General features: G+C 40.7%; 1 protein-coding gene across 1 annotated transcript in view; it reads right to left on the reverse strand.

The window, feature by feature from the left end:
• The window catches only part of iqsec3 (IQ motif and Sec7 domain 3), a 78,045-nt gene that overhangs the window by 16,369 nt on the left and 43,463 nt on the right, over window positions 1-18,213 (reverse strand). Inside the window, exons 3-5 of the mRNA XM_022749119.1 lie at window positions 10,804-10,965; window positions 6,438-6,560; window positions 1,836-2,002 (exon numbers count right to left, since the gene is read on the reverse strand). Coding sequence (XP_022604840.1) covers window positions 1,836-2,002; window positions 6,438-6,560; window positions 10,804-10,965 — 452 coding nt within the window. The remainder of the gene's footprint in view (window positions 1-1,835; window positions 2,003-6,437; window positions 6,561-10,803; window positions 10,966-18,213) is intronic.

Here is an 18,213-nt window from a genome sequence, read left to right on the forward strand (position 1 = left end):
GAGCATGACATAGCAGAATGATATAGATGTGTCATGGGAGTATTATGTAATCTAATGTAACCATGAGTTATCATTTTTTATCCATGCTAGGAATTCATTATATGAAATGGATGAATGTAATTTTTTTGTTGTATTATTATTATTTTTATGTAATTGTATTATCTGGCGATGCCTCAACTTTTTATGTAGCAGCATCATTAGGTTGAAATTACATTTTATCCAATGACATCACCATTAGCCTCAGCTGTACTTTGTTTTTAGTGCAAATTAGCAAACTAAGATGGTGACAGTACACCTGCATAACATCAACATGCTTGCATTGTCACTGTTAGCATGCTGACATTCAGCATTTAGCTCAAAGCGTCGCTGTGCCTAAAAGCAGCCTCACAGAGCCGCTGGCATGGATGTAGACTCTTGTCCACAGTCTTGTTTTCCCCACGTTTCCCCTGTAGCTTGAGATACTTTCTGTCTCCTCTTATTTTCATCATCTCTGAGTGTAAAGTTGGCTTGTCACAAGTTCTATTGATGAATGCCTGCCCGCAAAGAGAACTTAAAAAAGGGAAAGGGAAGTCACTGTGCAACTTTGACATCATCCTCTCTAAAAACAAATAAAGGATCCAGTGACTAAGACAGTACAATTTTCATTTTTCAGTGAGCCGGCATCCTTGATTAATTTATGGCGGAAGCTGGTTTATATTATGTTTGCCCATTGTGAAATAGCTCAGAGTCTGCCAGTCTGTTTTAATTGCGATAATGAATGCTCTATGGTTCTTCATTACTATTGGTTTCTGGTGCATAATTGCATTTCACCTCAGCCAATTAGTGGAGTGAACTATTCTTCTGTCACTGGGTGAGAGAGACATGAGTGAGGAGAAAAGAGGAGAGAGAAACGGGGAGAATATAAACAAGGACAGGCAGATGAATAAACAGCATAATGTTCTGACTGAGACAAAACATAAGAGAATGGATACAGAGACAGTAAACTGAGCAGAAGACAAATACAAAGGCCAAGAGAGAGTGGCATATTTTAATTTGCGTAAGATGCCGAAATTGATTTTCCCACTTAATTTAATTGTGGGGAACAGTCTGGATGAATCTATTAAAGTTGTTCTGCATCGACCTCAGTGCTCCCCGACTGATTCCGCAGAGGGAGAGCAAAACTACGGTTCTCCTGTCGAACGAGCATCTGTTTGACTGTGGGAGACAAGAATTACGGCGGCTTTCTGTTGGTGTCGCTATGAGCTGTGAATGTGTAAAGCACGGCGGGCAGGGATAGAAATGTAACCATATCTTTATCATCTGTATTTATGCAGGGAGGGTTTGACTTGAATACAGATCCACACACTGTCGGAAACTGACTCACTTCCACTGACTCATGTGAGGATCTGCCGCCACAACAGGAGATATTCATGAGGGAGAGGAATCCCATGTATTGTCTCATCTATCAAAATTCTATTGGAACTATTGGAAAATAGTCGTAACTAATGAAACACCACTTTTGACCAGCAGTCAATTTGATACAATCAACTGGCATAAGTAATAAACACCTCAGCGGTGAGGGTGAGAGACTAGTGGTTAAATACAATGGATTTGTATATGTTCTACATCTGAGATTGATGTTGACAGTACTTTTTATATTTGCTGGGTCAGTTTACTGTATGCTTTATTATCTTGGCTCTAAAAAATACCTCAAAAAAACACTTTCTCAGGTGACACGCATGCATCTAAAGTACAAACCTACCTGCTTGAGCTAATTAAATCAATTAATTTATGTCACTTTAACTTCATTAATGTGCCTCTGCACACACAGGCAAATGCAGTGCCGCGTCCCTTACCTCGCAGGTTGCGTATGAAGTCCTCCAACAACATCTTGCGGTCGGGCTTGATGTTGGGACTGTACATGTCGGTGTTGAGCAGAATGATGGCGAAGGCCAGGATGAAGATGGTGTCCGGGTTGTGAAACTGCTGCACCACGTCGGGGTTACACATGCAGTAGCGCTGGCTGTTGGTTTAAAGGAGGCAGAGAAAGAAGAGTGTGAAGATTGGGAGGAAAAAATGGGAGGAGAAAGAGATGGGGTGATAAAGGTGGAGGGTAAAGAAGGTAGAAGCGAGGGGGATAGATTCAAGTAGTAAAAGATGTGGGTCATGACAGAGGACACAAACATGGAGGGATGACAAAGGGGGAGGAGGAGGAAGATAGGGTGTTAAAAAAAATAGTTAGAGGGGATGATAGGTACAGAGAGAGAGATGGATTAGAAAAATATAAGGGACAGGAAGAGGAGGAAAGATGGGGAGGGATGATACATGGAAGAAAAGACATAGATAATGTGTTATCCTTCAACACACATCATGCTCGTAAACGCCTTGACACAAGCTGAGCATGAGAGTGTCGCACCCAAACAAGACTTATGGCTTTAATTTTGCTCGTGGCTTCATCGGAAGCAGTTAGCTGCCCCTCAGCACCACTGAACCTCACAGCAGGTGCTCTGCCGAAACACTGTCTCTCTGCATAAACACATTTGTCCCCCTGGACTGGATGCTTGCATGGATCATGAACTACACAGAAAATAAAGGGAGTGTTGGTGCGAAAAGCAAAACACTTTGTCTCCTGTGATTTACCATCATTTTCTACATGTTTTGTTTAAGAAATAATCTCCAAAATTCAATCCCCGTGCTGTTTATTTGCAGACACAAAAGTCCACCGAGTCCTTAGCCATAATCAAACATTCTCCCACATTTATGGGCCTGGTTGCTGGATTTATGAGGGTTGTTACTGTGCCGGAGAGAAGAAATATGAAGTTTGAAATATGAAAACCTTACTCAGGCACTTTTTTTCCCGTGTAAAAGAACGTGACAGAGGCCAAGCTCAATTTGATGTAGTCCCCAAAAAAACACCCCTAAATATAAGTGGCGGAGAATGGAAATGAAGCTGTGTCGTGTGGTTATGGAAGTCATGAATCTATCTGTGGACACCTACTTTGGGTGTTTGCATATGTGTGTGTGTGTCTGTGTGTGTGTGTGGACCCTGTGGGCTATGTATTGGAGTGTATATTGTAATCGTTACTTTAATCAGTCATCATTTCCAGGTTGGGGCTGCAGCACCATTGTGCAGACCCACTGAGCTGCATGATTGGAACCTAATGTCTCAGTGGGACTGAGGGCAGACACATATTGGTATGCAAACAGCAGGTCCACATCTTCTCAGACAAACATTTTTTTAATATGACTTTACAATGGCGTAATTTCCGCTATTTAAAATCCTATTTGTGTCCCTCGTACTTTTACTGTCTCGGTTTGATTCATTCATTAACAGACCACTAAACTGTCCTCCTGCTGTCCAACCACCGAAATCCAGACGGAAGAAACCCTTGAGTTGATCTGGAAAATGAAAATATTAAAATGCTCATATAAGTTGACTTCAGTTATTAAAATGTGCTCACGCAAGTGGTGGCAAGTGATTTGCGGGACCTTTTTATTTGCGCTGGATTTTGCCTTCATGGTGGAGGTGGAGGAAGTCTGCCGTCACCACTCAGGGTGTCATTATTATCATTTAACATTTTTTTTATAAAGTTTAAAAAGGTTCACGGTTTCTTGTCAAACTACTAACATAATAAAAATATCTATCAAAGTATCAGATTTCAATCAAGGAAATTATTAGTTATTAGAAATTAGTTAGTTATTAGTAATTATTATAAATGCATATAAATGAAAAGAATAACATTTATTTTCGTGTATATACATGTGTGTTCGTGACTTCCCCCATACAGTATTTGTTTTAGCATGATAATCACAGGGCTGCACACAGATGCTTATTCACATCTCAGTGTATGAAAACCGTGACTCGACAGCAACCAGTAATTATACCCTTGTCTGTGAATCCTAATGCAGCACCATGCGGTGAAAAACCTTAATTTATGCTGCTTTTTATCTGAGTGTGCCCTTACGCTCACACAGAAAGAGGCGGAAAAATGACTAACCAGGGAGAAAAAACAAAAAGAAGAGGGTAAAAATGGCACATGATGCTTTTCCCTGAATGGATTTGGCAGTCTTCAAATTTGGCATTTGCTGCTGTCTTCCAAACCAATTTAGCTTTTGTACAGATTGCTAAAGATGGTGTAATCCATCAGTAATTATGCACTCCTGGAGGATTTAGGTGCAAGAAGCAAGTGTCATGATCTTTATCTATAATAACTATAATATATGGGGCAAACACAGAAAACCCAGCAATTGTCTGTGACTGCAGGATGAGTAAATAAGGATATCTGGTTACTACACTGTAATGAAGAAATGAAAACATAAACTGAATGTATCTGCAGCATTGGGAGCTGGCTCATATTCTCATATTCTCTGGCTCATTCATTAGTACACTGACGCAGCAGATACTGAGGCTGCTGGCTGCTTTTCACTTTTCCCCCTCGCTCTTTTTCACTGCTGCTTCAAATCCCCTTCACTTACTTTGGAGATTTCTCTCTTTCTGTGCATGTGTGTGCGTGTGTGTGTGTGTCTGTGTGTGTTTGGAGGCATATCAAAGCCCAGGAGCAGAGGAGGCAGGCACAGAGAGGCAGTGGCGGTTATGCAACGCTGGTTATTTATAAACCTTCCTCCCTCTTTCCTTTTTCTCCCCTTTCCTTCCTTCCTTCCTTCCCTCCTTCCTATCCCTGTTCGTGTCTCCTCGCCCTCTCCCTCACTCCTCCCCTCTCCCGCTCCTGATAACACGCAGAGTCAGCCTGATGTCCAAACATTAACAGTGCCAACCTTTCTGCCCACTGACTATGACAATGTTGCCGTTTTTCTCCTCATTGGGCACCTCAACCTCTGTGACAGGTGGTTGTTACCCCAGAGGGGCTACAGCAAACAGTTAGCATTAACGCACAGTGCCACAGCTGCACTGCAAATTGTCTTCTTGTCGCAAATTGTGGACTGAAATTACATGCTGCTCGGCTATTCACATGGGGGCTGCATTGTCAACATTTTATTGTAGCCAAGCAGAAAGGAAAGAAGAGAGTGTGTATGTGTGTTTGGTGGAGTGAGGCAGTGTGACTCAGCTGCTGACATTACAGAAGTGACATAATGTTCATGCACTCGTGCATATTATGTTTATATAGGTTAACAGTCCATGCTTTATCCATTACACCTTTGAAATAGAGTATGCTGTTAACACGTGTCTCTTTCTGTGTGTACGGCCACCTGTCAGTTTCATCTGATTAAATTTTGTCACACTAGCATGTTTTCATTTTTCCCTCTTTCTTTCACGTCCAGGGAAAAAAAAAAAAAACACAGAGGGCTGATCTCACAACTCATGGAAAAATATCAAAGATTCACATCTGTATCTCTCTGCACGCCTTCATAACTTGATGTCGGCATATTTAATGATCAAAAAACCTGTGAATTGCATCTTAAAGCACTGCAAGACAAATTTGGCCCAGAGCTAATTCTTTGAGTGACAGTATTTCATTTCACTTTTCTTTTTTTTTTACACCCACTCAAGTATCAACACACCCAAATGACATTACAGCAGAAAATAAATGACAACAGTAGGACAAATGAGGGTTATTTTGCATAACCTACAATATGATAAATATTCATTTCAACCTCCTTTATGGCATCTATTCTCTCTACACATCACTGTCTCTGAATATTTGTCATTCACAGTCAAATCTCATGCACATATGCATTTAACAGTGAGAATGGCGGCAGGTTTGCCTATCATGTAATCTTTGAAAAGATGAGACAAAAGCATGCTTCTCATTTCTGTAATTTACTTTATCAGCCGTAGCTAGCTAACTATTTAAGCTATGTTAGCCTCATGAGTTGGTTAAAAATTCCGTCTCTATATGACATTTTAATATTTCAGGCTGACTTGTTTGTACAATAAGAAAAAATGTAAGATCAGACTGTTAATCATTCTAACATAACCCTGTTTACCTTGTTAGCTCACAACAAACAAAACAGATTTATGCATTATTGTTCAAACAGAACTCTTCACTTTTAATGTTAAAAGCTTTAGGGGTTGAGAAACCAACATGTAATGCCATCTCAGTTGAGTTTGGCTGGGGTTTTTGGAGTTCAAACTTCCCCAAGTCCACTAGAGCAGAACAGAGCTGCTAATGTTAGCGCAACTCTGGTATGATAACATCTGCTTTGACTGGGGAAATTCTACAAAGATGTCCTAGTTGTGAATGTCCTTTTTTTTTAATATGACCTACAAAATAATGAAATGCCCTTGACCTTGGAAGTAAAGTGGGGTTACTGTCTGTAGTAGTTAGCTAGTTAACGGGACATGCTAACTTTTGCATCTTACATGGTCATCTGAACAGGAAAAGCAAAGTTTTTGGAAATCTGTAGAAACTGCAGTGAATGTTCTCCCCGTAAAATACAAGTGAGAACACTGCAAGATAAACCTAGACTCTCACAGCAACTGCAACTTTTCTAATTACCTGAAGGCTTCAATGAGACGTTCCACCTTCTGGGCTTCTCCCTGGACACGAATGTGGGCCTGAAACTTTCTCAGTGCTTCGTCCAGCTCCATGCCGGAGAAGTCCATCTCATCCACGACACAGCTGTGGAGCACATAGCGGGAGGGATGAGATATGGAAAGAGCAGAAGCAGTAGTAGGGAAGAAAAAAGGAAAATCTATAGCAATATGTTCGCTGCAATACATCAAGATGATAGTAGTGGCTGCCTCTTCAGTGATGGGATGGGTAAACCTGTTGATGAACACCCAAGATAAAAGATGAAGTCCACCCATCTGCTTCCCGGGCACAGCACCACTGTACTTGCTGCAGGTATTAGCCACGCACAAGACACCAGGGATAAGACAGGGCCCGGCTATCTCCTCAGTGCCACAGTAGCTGAGACTTACACACACACACACACATGCAATCCCTCCGAGCAGAAAATCCTCCTATTACCTGACAACCCCAGCTTAATGACTTTAATTAAAAAAGCAAAATATCCTGTCCGGTGAGTTCAGGGGGGATAAATACAACGTGGGCAATTTGGAGGTGAAATGAGGTTTTGAAGTGAAAGGTGACTTTGAAAACTAGTTGGGAGGTTTTAAAGTTTCCCTCACTTTCATGTGAAGTGTTCTGTTGAGGTACAAAACAGAATGATAATCAAACTATAAAGTTAAAGGACTTTTTTAACACTCCCACTGGCTTTCATGTGATTTACCTATCCACACTAGTTCAAGATAAACATAACCATTGCCTCTGTTCCTATGAGTCTATTGATGGTTATGGACGGCAACAAAGATGCTGTTGATCTCGAAATCTTTAATACATAAAATATGTAGTGGTGTTAAGATTTCGCCTTTTGCTTCTGATCTTTTCTGTGTTTTGTACAACGCTGGTGTACATGCACGTACACACACACACACACTACATTAAGATGGATTACTGTGAACAAAGCGAGTTAATGAGGTGAGTACTTGACTGTGACATGTGCTGCTCCAGCAGAAAAGAGTCAGATAGCTGACTCTACAGTACTGCCTGACGCACCGTGTACCCCAACATGAGATCACAGCAAAACCTGCTCACAGTAACAACACCATGAACTGTGTACTAATACATTTAGTACTAGCATTACCAACACTAATATTACAACCCCCTTATAAGTCTGCTACTAGCACTACTACCACTACTTCAACTACTACTACTGCTAAGACTACCAGTAGTCCTGTGCCTATTATTATTGCTACTATTCCCTACTACTGTATAACTACTAATTATCCTACGTCTACAGCTATAACTACTACATTTACTACTATTTAAACTACTACATGTCTAATTTATATTATTACAGCTGCCACTACTTCACAAGAACTTCTGCTGCTGCTTTGACTTCTACTGCAACCCTCTGGTCTACTGCCACTGTTACTACTACTACCACTGCTACTAGTACATTGAATTTTACAACTACTGTCACTGCTTCACCTACTACTGCTACTAGTCCTGTATGTGTTACTACTACCACTATTACTAGTAGTAGTTCTACACCATTGCTGTTGCTGCTGCTACTTCTATTGGTAGACATAGTAACAGCAGTGCTACTACAGCTATACTACAAGTACTACCATAGCTACTATTACTTGCATTTCTACTACTTGTCCTATGTGTACTACTTATTCCTATACACCAGTCACTATTACTTTAACTAGTACTGCTGTTACTGCTATAGCTCCTATTGCACAGCCTACTCATGATATATTATTATAACTATGCTACAAGTACTACCTTCTGCTTTATCATGTCTACTACTACCACCACTGCAGCTACAGTATACTATTACAGCTACTACTAGTATTTGTCCTGTGTCTCCTATTACTACTAATTGAGGCACTATTACTACAATTACCACAAGTACTAACACTTCTAATTGTCCTATGTCTGTTATTACTATGACTCAGCTCAGTACTGCTGCTAATAGGATGAAACTAATGCCACTTGGCCTATGTCTACAACAGAAACTACTTCTCTTCTGCTGCTATTTGCACTGTGATTATTACTTCTGCTCCATCTTTTGCTGCTACAGGCTCTACAGTTATTACTATTTCCACTTCTACCACTTAAAATACTAATACTGCACAACTATCCATCCACTCCACATTGTTTATTCTGTACAGTGTTGCAGGGGGGCAGGGCCTCACTCCAGCAAGGTCTCAGTCACCGGTGGATTACACATTACACATTAATGCAACTGCTACAATTAGTAGTATTTGTAACATCACTGGCAGCTTAGAGAGGTAAACTGTGTATTATTTCCTAGCAGTGATTAGATTTAGACATAATAAAGCCAAAGCTTATACTACGCAATGAGTCTGACTTGATCCCCTTTTTGATCAACTCTCTCGACTGTCGAGCCTCTCTGATCGCCCTCTTCATGACTCACTTCCTCGCTCCACCACCTCTCTCTCCCTTCTTCCCCGGCTGTCACTCCTTGTTTATGTAACGTCAGACGAGATGCTCTCTAGCCCTAAGTACATCAGCGCTCTCCTTCCCCTCTCATCTCTTCCCCATACACACTCAAAACATAATAACACACACGCATGGGCGAACACGCATCAACACACATACATACTGTTATCATGCATACACTTTGTTGATCTGTGAGCATAGTGCTACTTAAATCGTACACTTACAATGCCGTGATGCGCACGCACGCGCGCGCACACACACACACACGCGCAAATAAAAAGAAACAGCAGGCCAGATGGAACCATATTTTGAGCAGCCAATGAGTAGATGACAGGATGAAAGCAGATCCCATTTTTCCTGCTAAACAAGTTCACTATATTATCAGCAAGTGAGTCCTCAGGGTGCCACATTTCTTGGAACCTAAATCTATATCCACAATTTGGCTTAATTGACTTGAGACACTTTGATTATTGTTATGTATGCTGGAAGAAATGTGAAGAGAATGAGGTACCATTAGCTTTATAAGGAAAGGAGGAAGATTCAGGAATACAGGAAAACTGACAAATACAACACAAACAAAACACACATGCATACACTCCCTCCCCAGACACACACATGCACAAGGCTCAGTAAATCACCATGAGTGATTTTCACATTAGACTGCAATCCCTCACCCGCTCTCCCATGACTACACTTTATCCAAAGTGCTCTCACACACTTTACACTCTCCTATGATGCTCCTCCTCAGCGTCGCTTCCACCCCAAGTGCCGCTCTACGACTGCTCTTTAGTAAAATAGAGAAAATATACATCTCTCCCAATGTCACCAGGGTATATCTCTGCTGTGAATTGGAGTCTGAAGGCCTAAAAGCATAATCCTGTTATTAAAATGTATTTGGAACGTGACTGTGTCCGTTTAAGAAAATATGGATATTAGATGAGGCCGGACCTAGAGTGAACAAGTTGGTAAAGTGCTGTGCTGTGTTTGTCTGACCTTGCAAAGACTAAAAGGGTGTTCTCGGTTTGATAACTTGGACAAAAGGCAGGATGAAAGAAAGATCTGCGGTTCGTCCTCTGGTTGATATGCAAATTCAGAGTTAATTGGTGAAGGGGAGAATGTAATTGAATAAAAAAGACAATTACTGAGATAAAGTAAAGATGGCACCAGCCAAACCCACAGGCAGAATACCAAGAGCAGGAGTTGCAGCGCCTCTATTCTGCTGAGATGGATTATTATAGCTCAAAAATATTATTTACATTATCAAATTGCTTGTTTTTTACTTCTTTAGTGACAAAATAAAGTCAACATTACAGCAACTGTAGTTTTAATATTAATATGATAAAAGAAGCAGAGAAACAATAAAGGGCAGGAAAGGTTTTTATTATATTTTTGTCTTATCAGCTTCTTTTATTCTTCCTATAATTCTGTCTTGCAAGTCAACCTAGATTTACAATTTGAAGAATCAGATGAGGATAAATTTGTTGGACCATGACACTTCAAATTCATCTTATTTTCAGTTTGTTTACTGTGATGAAAAACAGACCGAAATATCAATGTCTGCAAAATTAACAGCTACCACATAAACAGATAGTGATGTTATAATTATGGTTTCACATTTAGATTTCAGGGAATCATCTGATTCAGAGCCAGAGTTGGAAAATTTGTCAACTACAAAACCTGTACACACTTGGCTGTATGAACAGCCACAACCACCAACCATTTTGTGAGTAATAGAGCTAAGGATTGTCCTGGTGCTATAAGTTCCAGTCCTTTAGTTTACCCCGACACCTGATCTCCCAGAAAATAGAAGGATTACCAGAGAGAATAACTTCATGAGCAGTGATAGGGTGTGTTAAAATGGTTTCAAGAAATAACATCTGCTACTCACTCTAGAACATCTCTGTTGAAGGGCTTCTTGCTGTTGCCGAGGAACTCTCCAATCATCTGTCGACTCAGTCCCTTCCTCTGGAGCAGGAAGTGGGCCACGCCGATGGGTGTGTCTGGAATGAAGCCTCGTGAGATCAGGAACTGAAGGCCCTTGTCGGGGTTTCTGAGACAAATAAGACAAAAAAAAAAAAAAAAAAGAACGAAAATTAATGCTTAGAGAGCAGTACGGACAGTCAAATAAAAAAATTACAAACTGTGGTGATGAGGTTATTTGTCTCAAAATCAGTAGGCTAGATGTTTACTGTACATACCTGCACAGTGGGGTTGGAGACACAGGGCAGAACCTCATTTGTATTCATTCCCATGCTGAATTTCAACATTCATTAACAACTACTAAAGAGCTCAACACTGTGCTAAATTCAGAGGATACTGCTGGAATCATAATGGCTGATTTGGGATGCAGCTCTAAATCCCTGCTTGAATGTGCAGACTTTGAGCTCAAGTCTCAAGTAGACTTTGTTGGACTGGAGCAGGTCTAAGATTAGCTCGAGGCAAACTTTGTGACTGTGATGCATTACCTATGCCAAGTCTCTCCAGTAGATTCTACTGGTGTACCAAAATTAATAGAAGCCAGTGGCTGCCTGAAGACTGTAAATCAACCTTAAAAAAATTGTGATCTGGTTTTGAACACAGTCAGTAATGTAAGCAGCAAGAATATGTAACTTCTGAAAGAAGAAATTACATCCTCTCTCTAACAAACAACAAGTTTAATTCAGAACTTGCCCAACTTAATACACCCAGAGCTTTTGCTGCCATAAACTTGTTCTGATATGTAGCTTGTTATTAAGTGTTATGCATTTGACTCTTTTTTTTTTTTACTCTTGTTGACTTGTATGTATGTTTAGTAGATTCGTTACTGCCTTGCATTTCTTATGTGGACTTCATGTTGCCAGCTAGTTGAATGAATCTAGTTTCGTTGTTGCAGTCCTAATTCATTTTTATTAACTCGTTTTGCAGTTCCCTTGATTAAGCTCTTTTATAGTTTATGGTATCTCATTGTCGGCTGATTAGCAATCACTATCCTTTGTTGTTCAATACCGTTCACAGCTTCATAATCGCTCCTAGTAAAAACTTCACAGGGCAACTGCCGTCTTCAACCTTAATTGGAAATGTGACTAGCTTGCTGCATAGCTGTGCACCTACACTCATAGTGAGAGCAGAAGAGACTACAAGCTTTACAAAACCATTGGTAGGATCCTACAAGAGACCTACAATCTCACTTGTGACGGGTGAGTGGTCTTTGTGAACATCTGTTTGTCTGGGGAAATGAGGTGTTTTTCTATGCTCATTCCTTCAGAAAAGTTATCTTAACATCTCATTGGTTTCCATGGATCATTGTTCTCCCTGCCTATCAAAAGATGAATGGCAGAAGTTACTTATGTATGAACACGGGAGTAATATCTTAACTATTTATAACCCTATTAGACACAGAGATAAGTTGCTGTAGGGTGGCTACTGCATTATTGCCACAGCTCTCCCTCTCTAGTCTCTATACAGTGTTTAAACCACAACCTTTACGTAACCGAGCGGTGTTTGTGTATGTGTGTGTGTGTGTGTGTGTGTGTACCACAGCTAATGGGTTTAGTAAGGCGAGGGTGGGACAAAGGGGAGGGAAGGATAAAGGGCAGGATAGAGGGAGGAGGCTGGAAGAGGACCAGACAGAGCAGATGTGCGGGAATGAGAGTGTGAGGACAGAGAGGGAGGACGATGAGCGCAGGCTGGGCTGCCAGAAAGCATCTGCTGTGACAGCCTCAGCACACTCTCAGCTTCTAGCTCACCCTCTCAGCTGAAGGCGATGTCTCGCCAAACAAATTTGGCAGATATCACTCATTTGATGTTTGCCCAAAAACAGATGGATCACACATGGAGATTATTATTTGTAATTAGAAGTGGACGGAGGAGTGAAAATCAGGACGGGAAGGGAGGAAATGATGCAGGGGATGCAAGATGGGTAGATTCGGATGAGAGTCCGACCGAGACGAGAGTCCTCATCAGATAATAACAAGCATGGATTGTTTGTTCAAATGCTGATCTGTTTACATTTTCAATGACAATGGCCTCTTGTAATTGTGCAGATAATGGCTGTCCTTTCTCAGGAGCAAAGGTGGAAGCACTGTCAACCAACTTCAACTCGGGAGGCTGAGTTTGCATCCCATCTCTGACCTACCCCATACTGCAACCCCCAATAAACTAAATAGTTGTTTTGGCCAGTTCTTTTTTGATGGGTAATGTGACTGTCACCTGGATTATGTCCACAGGCAACATGTTTTTGGGGATAGGATGTGCTACAGCAAGCAAATCCTATGGAGAGAGTTGGGGTAAATGGTTGCTATACAAACCTCAACAACACCGGAGATGAGGGTTTGCACTGTGCAACCAGGCTGTGAATAGGATTAGGTAACAAAAACACTGTGGCTGAGTTTAGGTAAAGATTGTGGTTTGGGTTAAAATGTAAACAAGGTAAACAAGTAATGCCTTGTGCTTCAGCCGAGATCACAATTATGCTGTGAACCTAACCAAGTACTGTGAGTGCCTAAACATAGCCATACAATGATGCTTTAGCTGCAACGAGCAGGTGTTGAATTGCAAGAATGGATAATATGGTTAGTGAAAAACTAAAATACGTTGTCAGTGAACATTTACATTCAGTGTAGATATGCTCATTAACAACATTTCCTCAAGATGTATATAAAAAACTCTAAAAAACTGCTGTTGTATATCGGTAGTTTACAGTATAAACCTCATGTCTGACAGACAGGGTTGCTTACAGTCAGTCTACAGTTTATACCATACACCTATTTTGTCATTAGGTTTCAGGATTTGTGCAGGATGGATGGAGCATGTGATTCAAAAATGGAGCAAAGTTAAAGTGTGAAAAGAGAACTAGAGTACCACATGGTGACACACACGCACGCACGCACACACACACGTACACAAACACACACGCATGCACACAAACATACACACACACAAACACACACACACACACACACACACACACAAACATGAAAGGGATGGGATGAGGCAGTGCCAGACAGGACCCAGATGTCATGCTAAAATAACAACTCCCAAATACACTGCTACATGCCCAGATATCTTTCTCCGCCTCACACACATTTCTTGCCTCCATGTTGCACACACACCTATGTTTTTTATTTTTTGTCTCATATTGGACTCGCATCATAAATACACCCCCCCCCCCCCCCCCCCCCCCCCCCCTCACAAACCTCGACTCAACCCCGTACCGCACCTCTTCCAGGAACACCTGCCCCTTTTATTGGCCCTCTATTTTATTGCTAATGGACAGATGTGCTCAGTGTCCCTACCTCAGAACTGTGTTTTATGGCCCTTACAAGTGCTTTACTGTCAGAACTGCATGTTGCCTATTTCTCCGGATGTACACATTTCTGTTTCCATTACTAACCGGTGATAGATTGATGGGCGGTTCGCGCCCCTGTGCAATTTTCTGAGTGGAAACACGATTGTGTGGTGTAACTGTAAATGCTTCCAAACCCAGAATCATTACACTGATGTGGAGCTGCTGTTGCAAAGCGTTGCTCGTGTCCATCAAGTGTGTTTTTGCTGATAAGGCAACTGAGGGGAGAATTTACTGATATGGCTGCGATGGCTCCTTTTCTTAGGTTCGCATTTTCTTTTAGAGCAGTGGTGACATGACCTTTTCAGATGAACCCCTTCATCAGAACCAGCCCTCATGTTCCAAATATATATGGTTGTTGTCTATTTTAAATGTGACTTTAAGCTAACTACTTCAACTTTTAATCCATTATTCTTGGCTATTTCACAATTTCATTTCATTACCACACTATTTCAACTCTCCTTAATTTAACCCAGTTGCAAGACATAGTATTCAGGTATTACCGCTTACATCTATAATTTAATCAAATTGTAATTTCCATTCTTTCAAATCAGTTGAGCTACTCTACAACTTTTCTATGTACCACCTGGCAACTGCAAAACCACACCACAGGGTAACCGTACCAGTTGGGAAACTCGGTGTTGTTTTATATTTTTCTTGTTGTCAACAAAGCTCATGAAAAGACTAAAGCCAGCAGTGTGTTACAATGTTAGTCTTTTTCTCGATACTTAACATTGTCTGTGGCTCCCAGCCAAAAGTGCATTCTTTCCTACTGAAGACATAAACATGTCACAAATAGATAGATCTGCCTAAAAAGTGCAGTAATTTCCTAACAGCTGATTACCGTAGTTTTAAGGAGGAAACAGGAAATAGTGCTTTTATTTATTTTGGGGCAATTGCAGATTAATGCACATTTAAAGAGTATTCACAGCAGCATGATGGTGTCTGCTGATCTGGGATTGACTCAAAATGAACTACAGTAGCCATGTTCATGAAAGAACATGCCACAGTGCTGGAGCGTGGCTCTCTGATGCCTTTTTAATAAGGGCAACAAATGGAGGCTATTCAGGCTACACAGGCAGTACAAGGATCAGTTCATTGTTGGTTTTGGTCTTTTCTGGTTAGAACTGGTTCATAATATGAATAATGTACAATATGGTCAGCCTCATCCTTTAGCTAACAAGAGCAGGTGAGGATAAAAGGGTGTTGCGTTCTGTGAGAAATGCTTCCTCTGTTTGCCATCTGGATTTCAGAGTCTGTAATTATGTACCGGGTCATTCAGCACTGAAGGCAGAATGTTAATACAGGGAAGGAAGTGCGTGTGTGTTTGCATAAGAAAGCCCACACGAACATACCAATATATATATATACACACACACTGAGTTTTTTTTATAGAGCTCTCTCCTCCTGAGGAGCTTTGTTGATCTACTGTGTTAATTAGCCTTCCCTGACATACTGTATATATTCAGATTTCTCCCTCTCTCTCTTAACACTTATACCAGCACCTATACATGTCTTATGCCACCTTTTTCTTTAATTCATAAAGCTCTGATCGTGCTCCATTTTCATGCATGATGGGGAGTTCACCACGAGCCACTCTGATGTCTAATCAATGCCTTCACCACACTAGAATAAGAGAGGGAGAAAAGTGAAACAAGGGCATGGCTAATGAAATGGAAAAGTCATGCATAGAGAAAGAGAACTCTACTCAGGGATCTGTCATTAATGTCCCACCTCCCTCACGTCCTCCCCTCTCTCTTTGCCCTGCTCCCTGTTGAAGGTTTGGTACCAGCTCCCCTGTGTGATGGCAGTGTCCCGAACACACTCTCTCACATAATGGAGTCATTGTCATTCCCGCCACACTCTCAAGGTGGAAACTTTATCAAGTGGTCTGTCCCTCAACCCCCCCACCTACCTGACCCCCTCCCAACCTTTCTGTGTCTCTTTTCAGTTCTTCTCTCTTGCTTTTGCACTCCATTTCCATCACTCAGGTGTTCTACCTTTTTTATTCTTGTGCAGGCTGGTGCATGCATACACACATACACACGCATACACACACACCCAAAACTTCTGACTTTTCCTCTCTTTAAATTACTTTCTCCGCTTCCTTCCTCATTCCTCCTGCTAAGGTGGTGCATAGACCACCTGCTGCAAGACTCACATACACACTTGCACATTACATTACCAAACCGTGTGAATATGCGTGGGGTTTTTTTGACCGCATGATCAAGCAATACCCAAGTTTTAGCCCAAAGCAAACAGCCCTGTTTAAGATGCAAAGGATACAACAGCGCAGGTATTAGAGGGAGGATATGAACTGGTGGAACTAATGAGCCTCAAGCTCGATTGCCCTCTCTCTCTCTCTCTCTCTATCTTTTTTTAAAACATTTTTTCTCTCTCTTCCTCATTCTATGTCTCCCTTCCCTTGCAGCCAATTTATTAAAAGTCAGCTTATCTTTCAAGGTGTTTGATCAGGGGAATGAGAAGAGGGGATTGCAAATAGACAGAAATTGCAATGAAACCTGTCACTTTATGAAAAAAGTAACAGAGCCTCGTAATCAAACCGAGAGCTTCCATTTAACAGTCACTACAAATGTGTGTATCCTCACTTCCTTGCTGAAGAAATATGTATTAAAAAACTGCTGAGTGTTTCAAATAAAATATGAACAATTAGATAAATGTCCAATTTTTCTCTGGCGCTCAGACAGACACTATCACAGCATGCATATTTTGAGTAATTAAATGTACAGGGTATATGACAGATAGATTGTCTTTATTGTAACTAGTTAGGGTTTTGAGGATAGACTTTCTAAGTCTAAATGACTATGCATCCCTACACATGGCTACATTTAATGTTTACCTTTTTAAAATTAATTGTTACCACAAACTTTCCTGAACCTTACCCCAAGGCCAGATACTTTGAAAGACATTGGCATTGGATTTAAAAAAAAAAAAAGATTACATTGAACAAAATTCATGATTTTGCAGAATTACCCAAAATAGACTTTCTTGGCCAGCAATAGGGCTGAAGCACCATTATACCCGAATCTCACCCATCCATAAAAACATTCAAACCACTTTTCATTAGCTCCGATTTAAGCTCGGAGACCAATGAATTTTTCAAATAATTAAATGGGTTTCTTTTAATGGTTTATTTATCTTAAGAAGTAGGAGAATGTTCTCAACACACAAAATGAAAAATGAAGTGTTTTTCTTTATCTGGAAAATTGAAAATAATTCAATTTGGAGATACGTGGTTATCACTGGACAGCGACAGTTAAAAGTAAAATGGGGTAAAAAGTCTGACGACTGAAATGTGATGAAAACTTTAACAACTGGGGCTAAGTCTCAAATAAAAATACCTTGGATTGTTTACTCTGACATTTCAGTTTTATCTTTATTAATATGTTTAATATTTTTATATAAATTCTTAATTTAAATTTCCTCATTGAAGCACAATTAAAACCTTTATCTGACCAAACCCCTTTATATTTGACAAAACGACTCATAATATATTACTACAGGTAACATGTCACATGCACATCTTTTCGTGGCGAAGGAAGACACAGTAAACTTTCGTGTCCAGCCTGTAACACTTATTCGCAGGTGAGGAGATTGTTCTGTGCTCACTTTATTAATGGACCCGTGTTATCTGGTCACAGCTGGCTGCCTTTTCGTAGGCATGGCCACTGACATTTGCAGTTACTCTCTGTCCTTCCACAATATTCATTAACTGTACGGACCCATACAATTGGAGATAAAGCTAACCTCTTTCAGAGGATTAAAATAGCTGATGATGTTAACACCTCATGTTACCCCAGCACCAGTTAAACCCATAGATCTACAGAACATTACACAGTTTGAGTGAGATGCCCGCAACATGGGGCAGGACTGACACTGGGGAATAAACCTCTAATACTTTTTTCCCCAAACAATTCTGTTGATGTGTGATACATAAAAAGCAATAAGCATTAA

The sequence above is a fragment of the Seriola dumerili genome, unplaced genomic scaffold, assembly GCF_002260705.1.
Source record: "Seriola dumerili isolate Sdu_G_001 unplaced genomic scaffold, Sdu_1.0 BDQW01000138.1, whole genome shotgun sequence".
NCBI classification, from domain to species: Eukaryota; Metazoa; Chordata; class Actinopteri; order Carangiformes; family Carangidae; genus Seriola; species Seriola dumerili.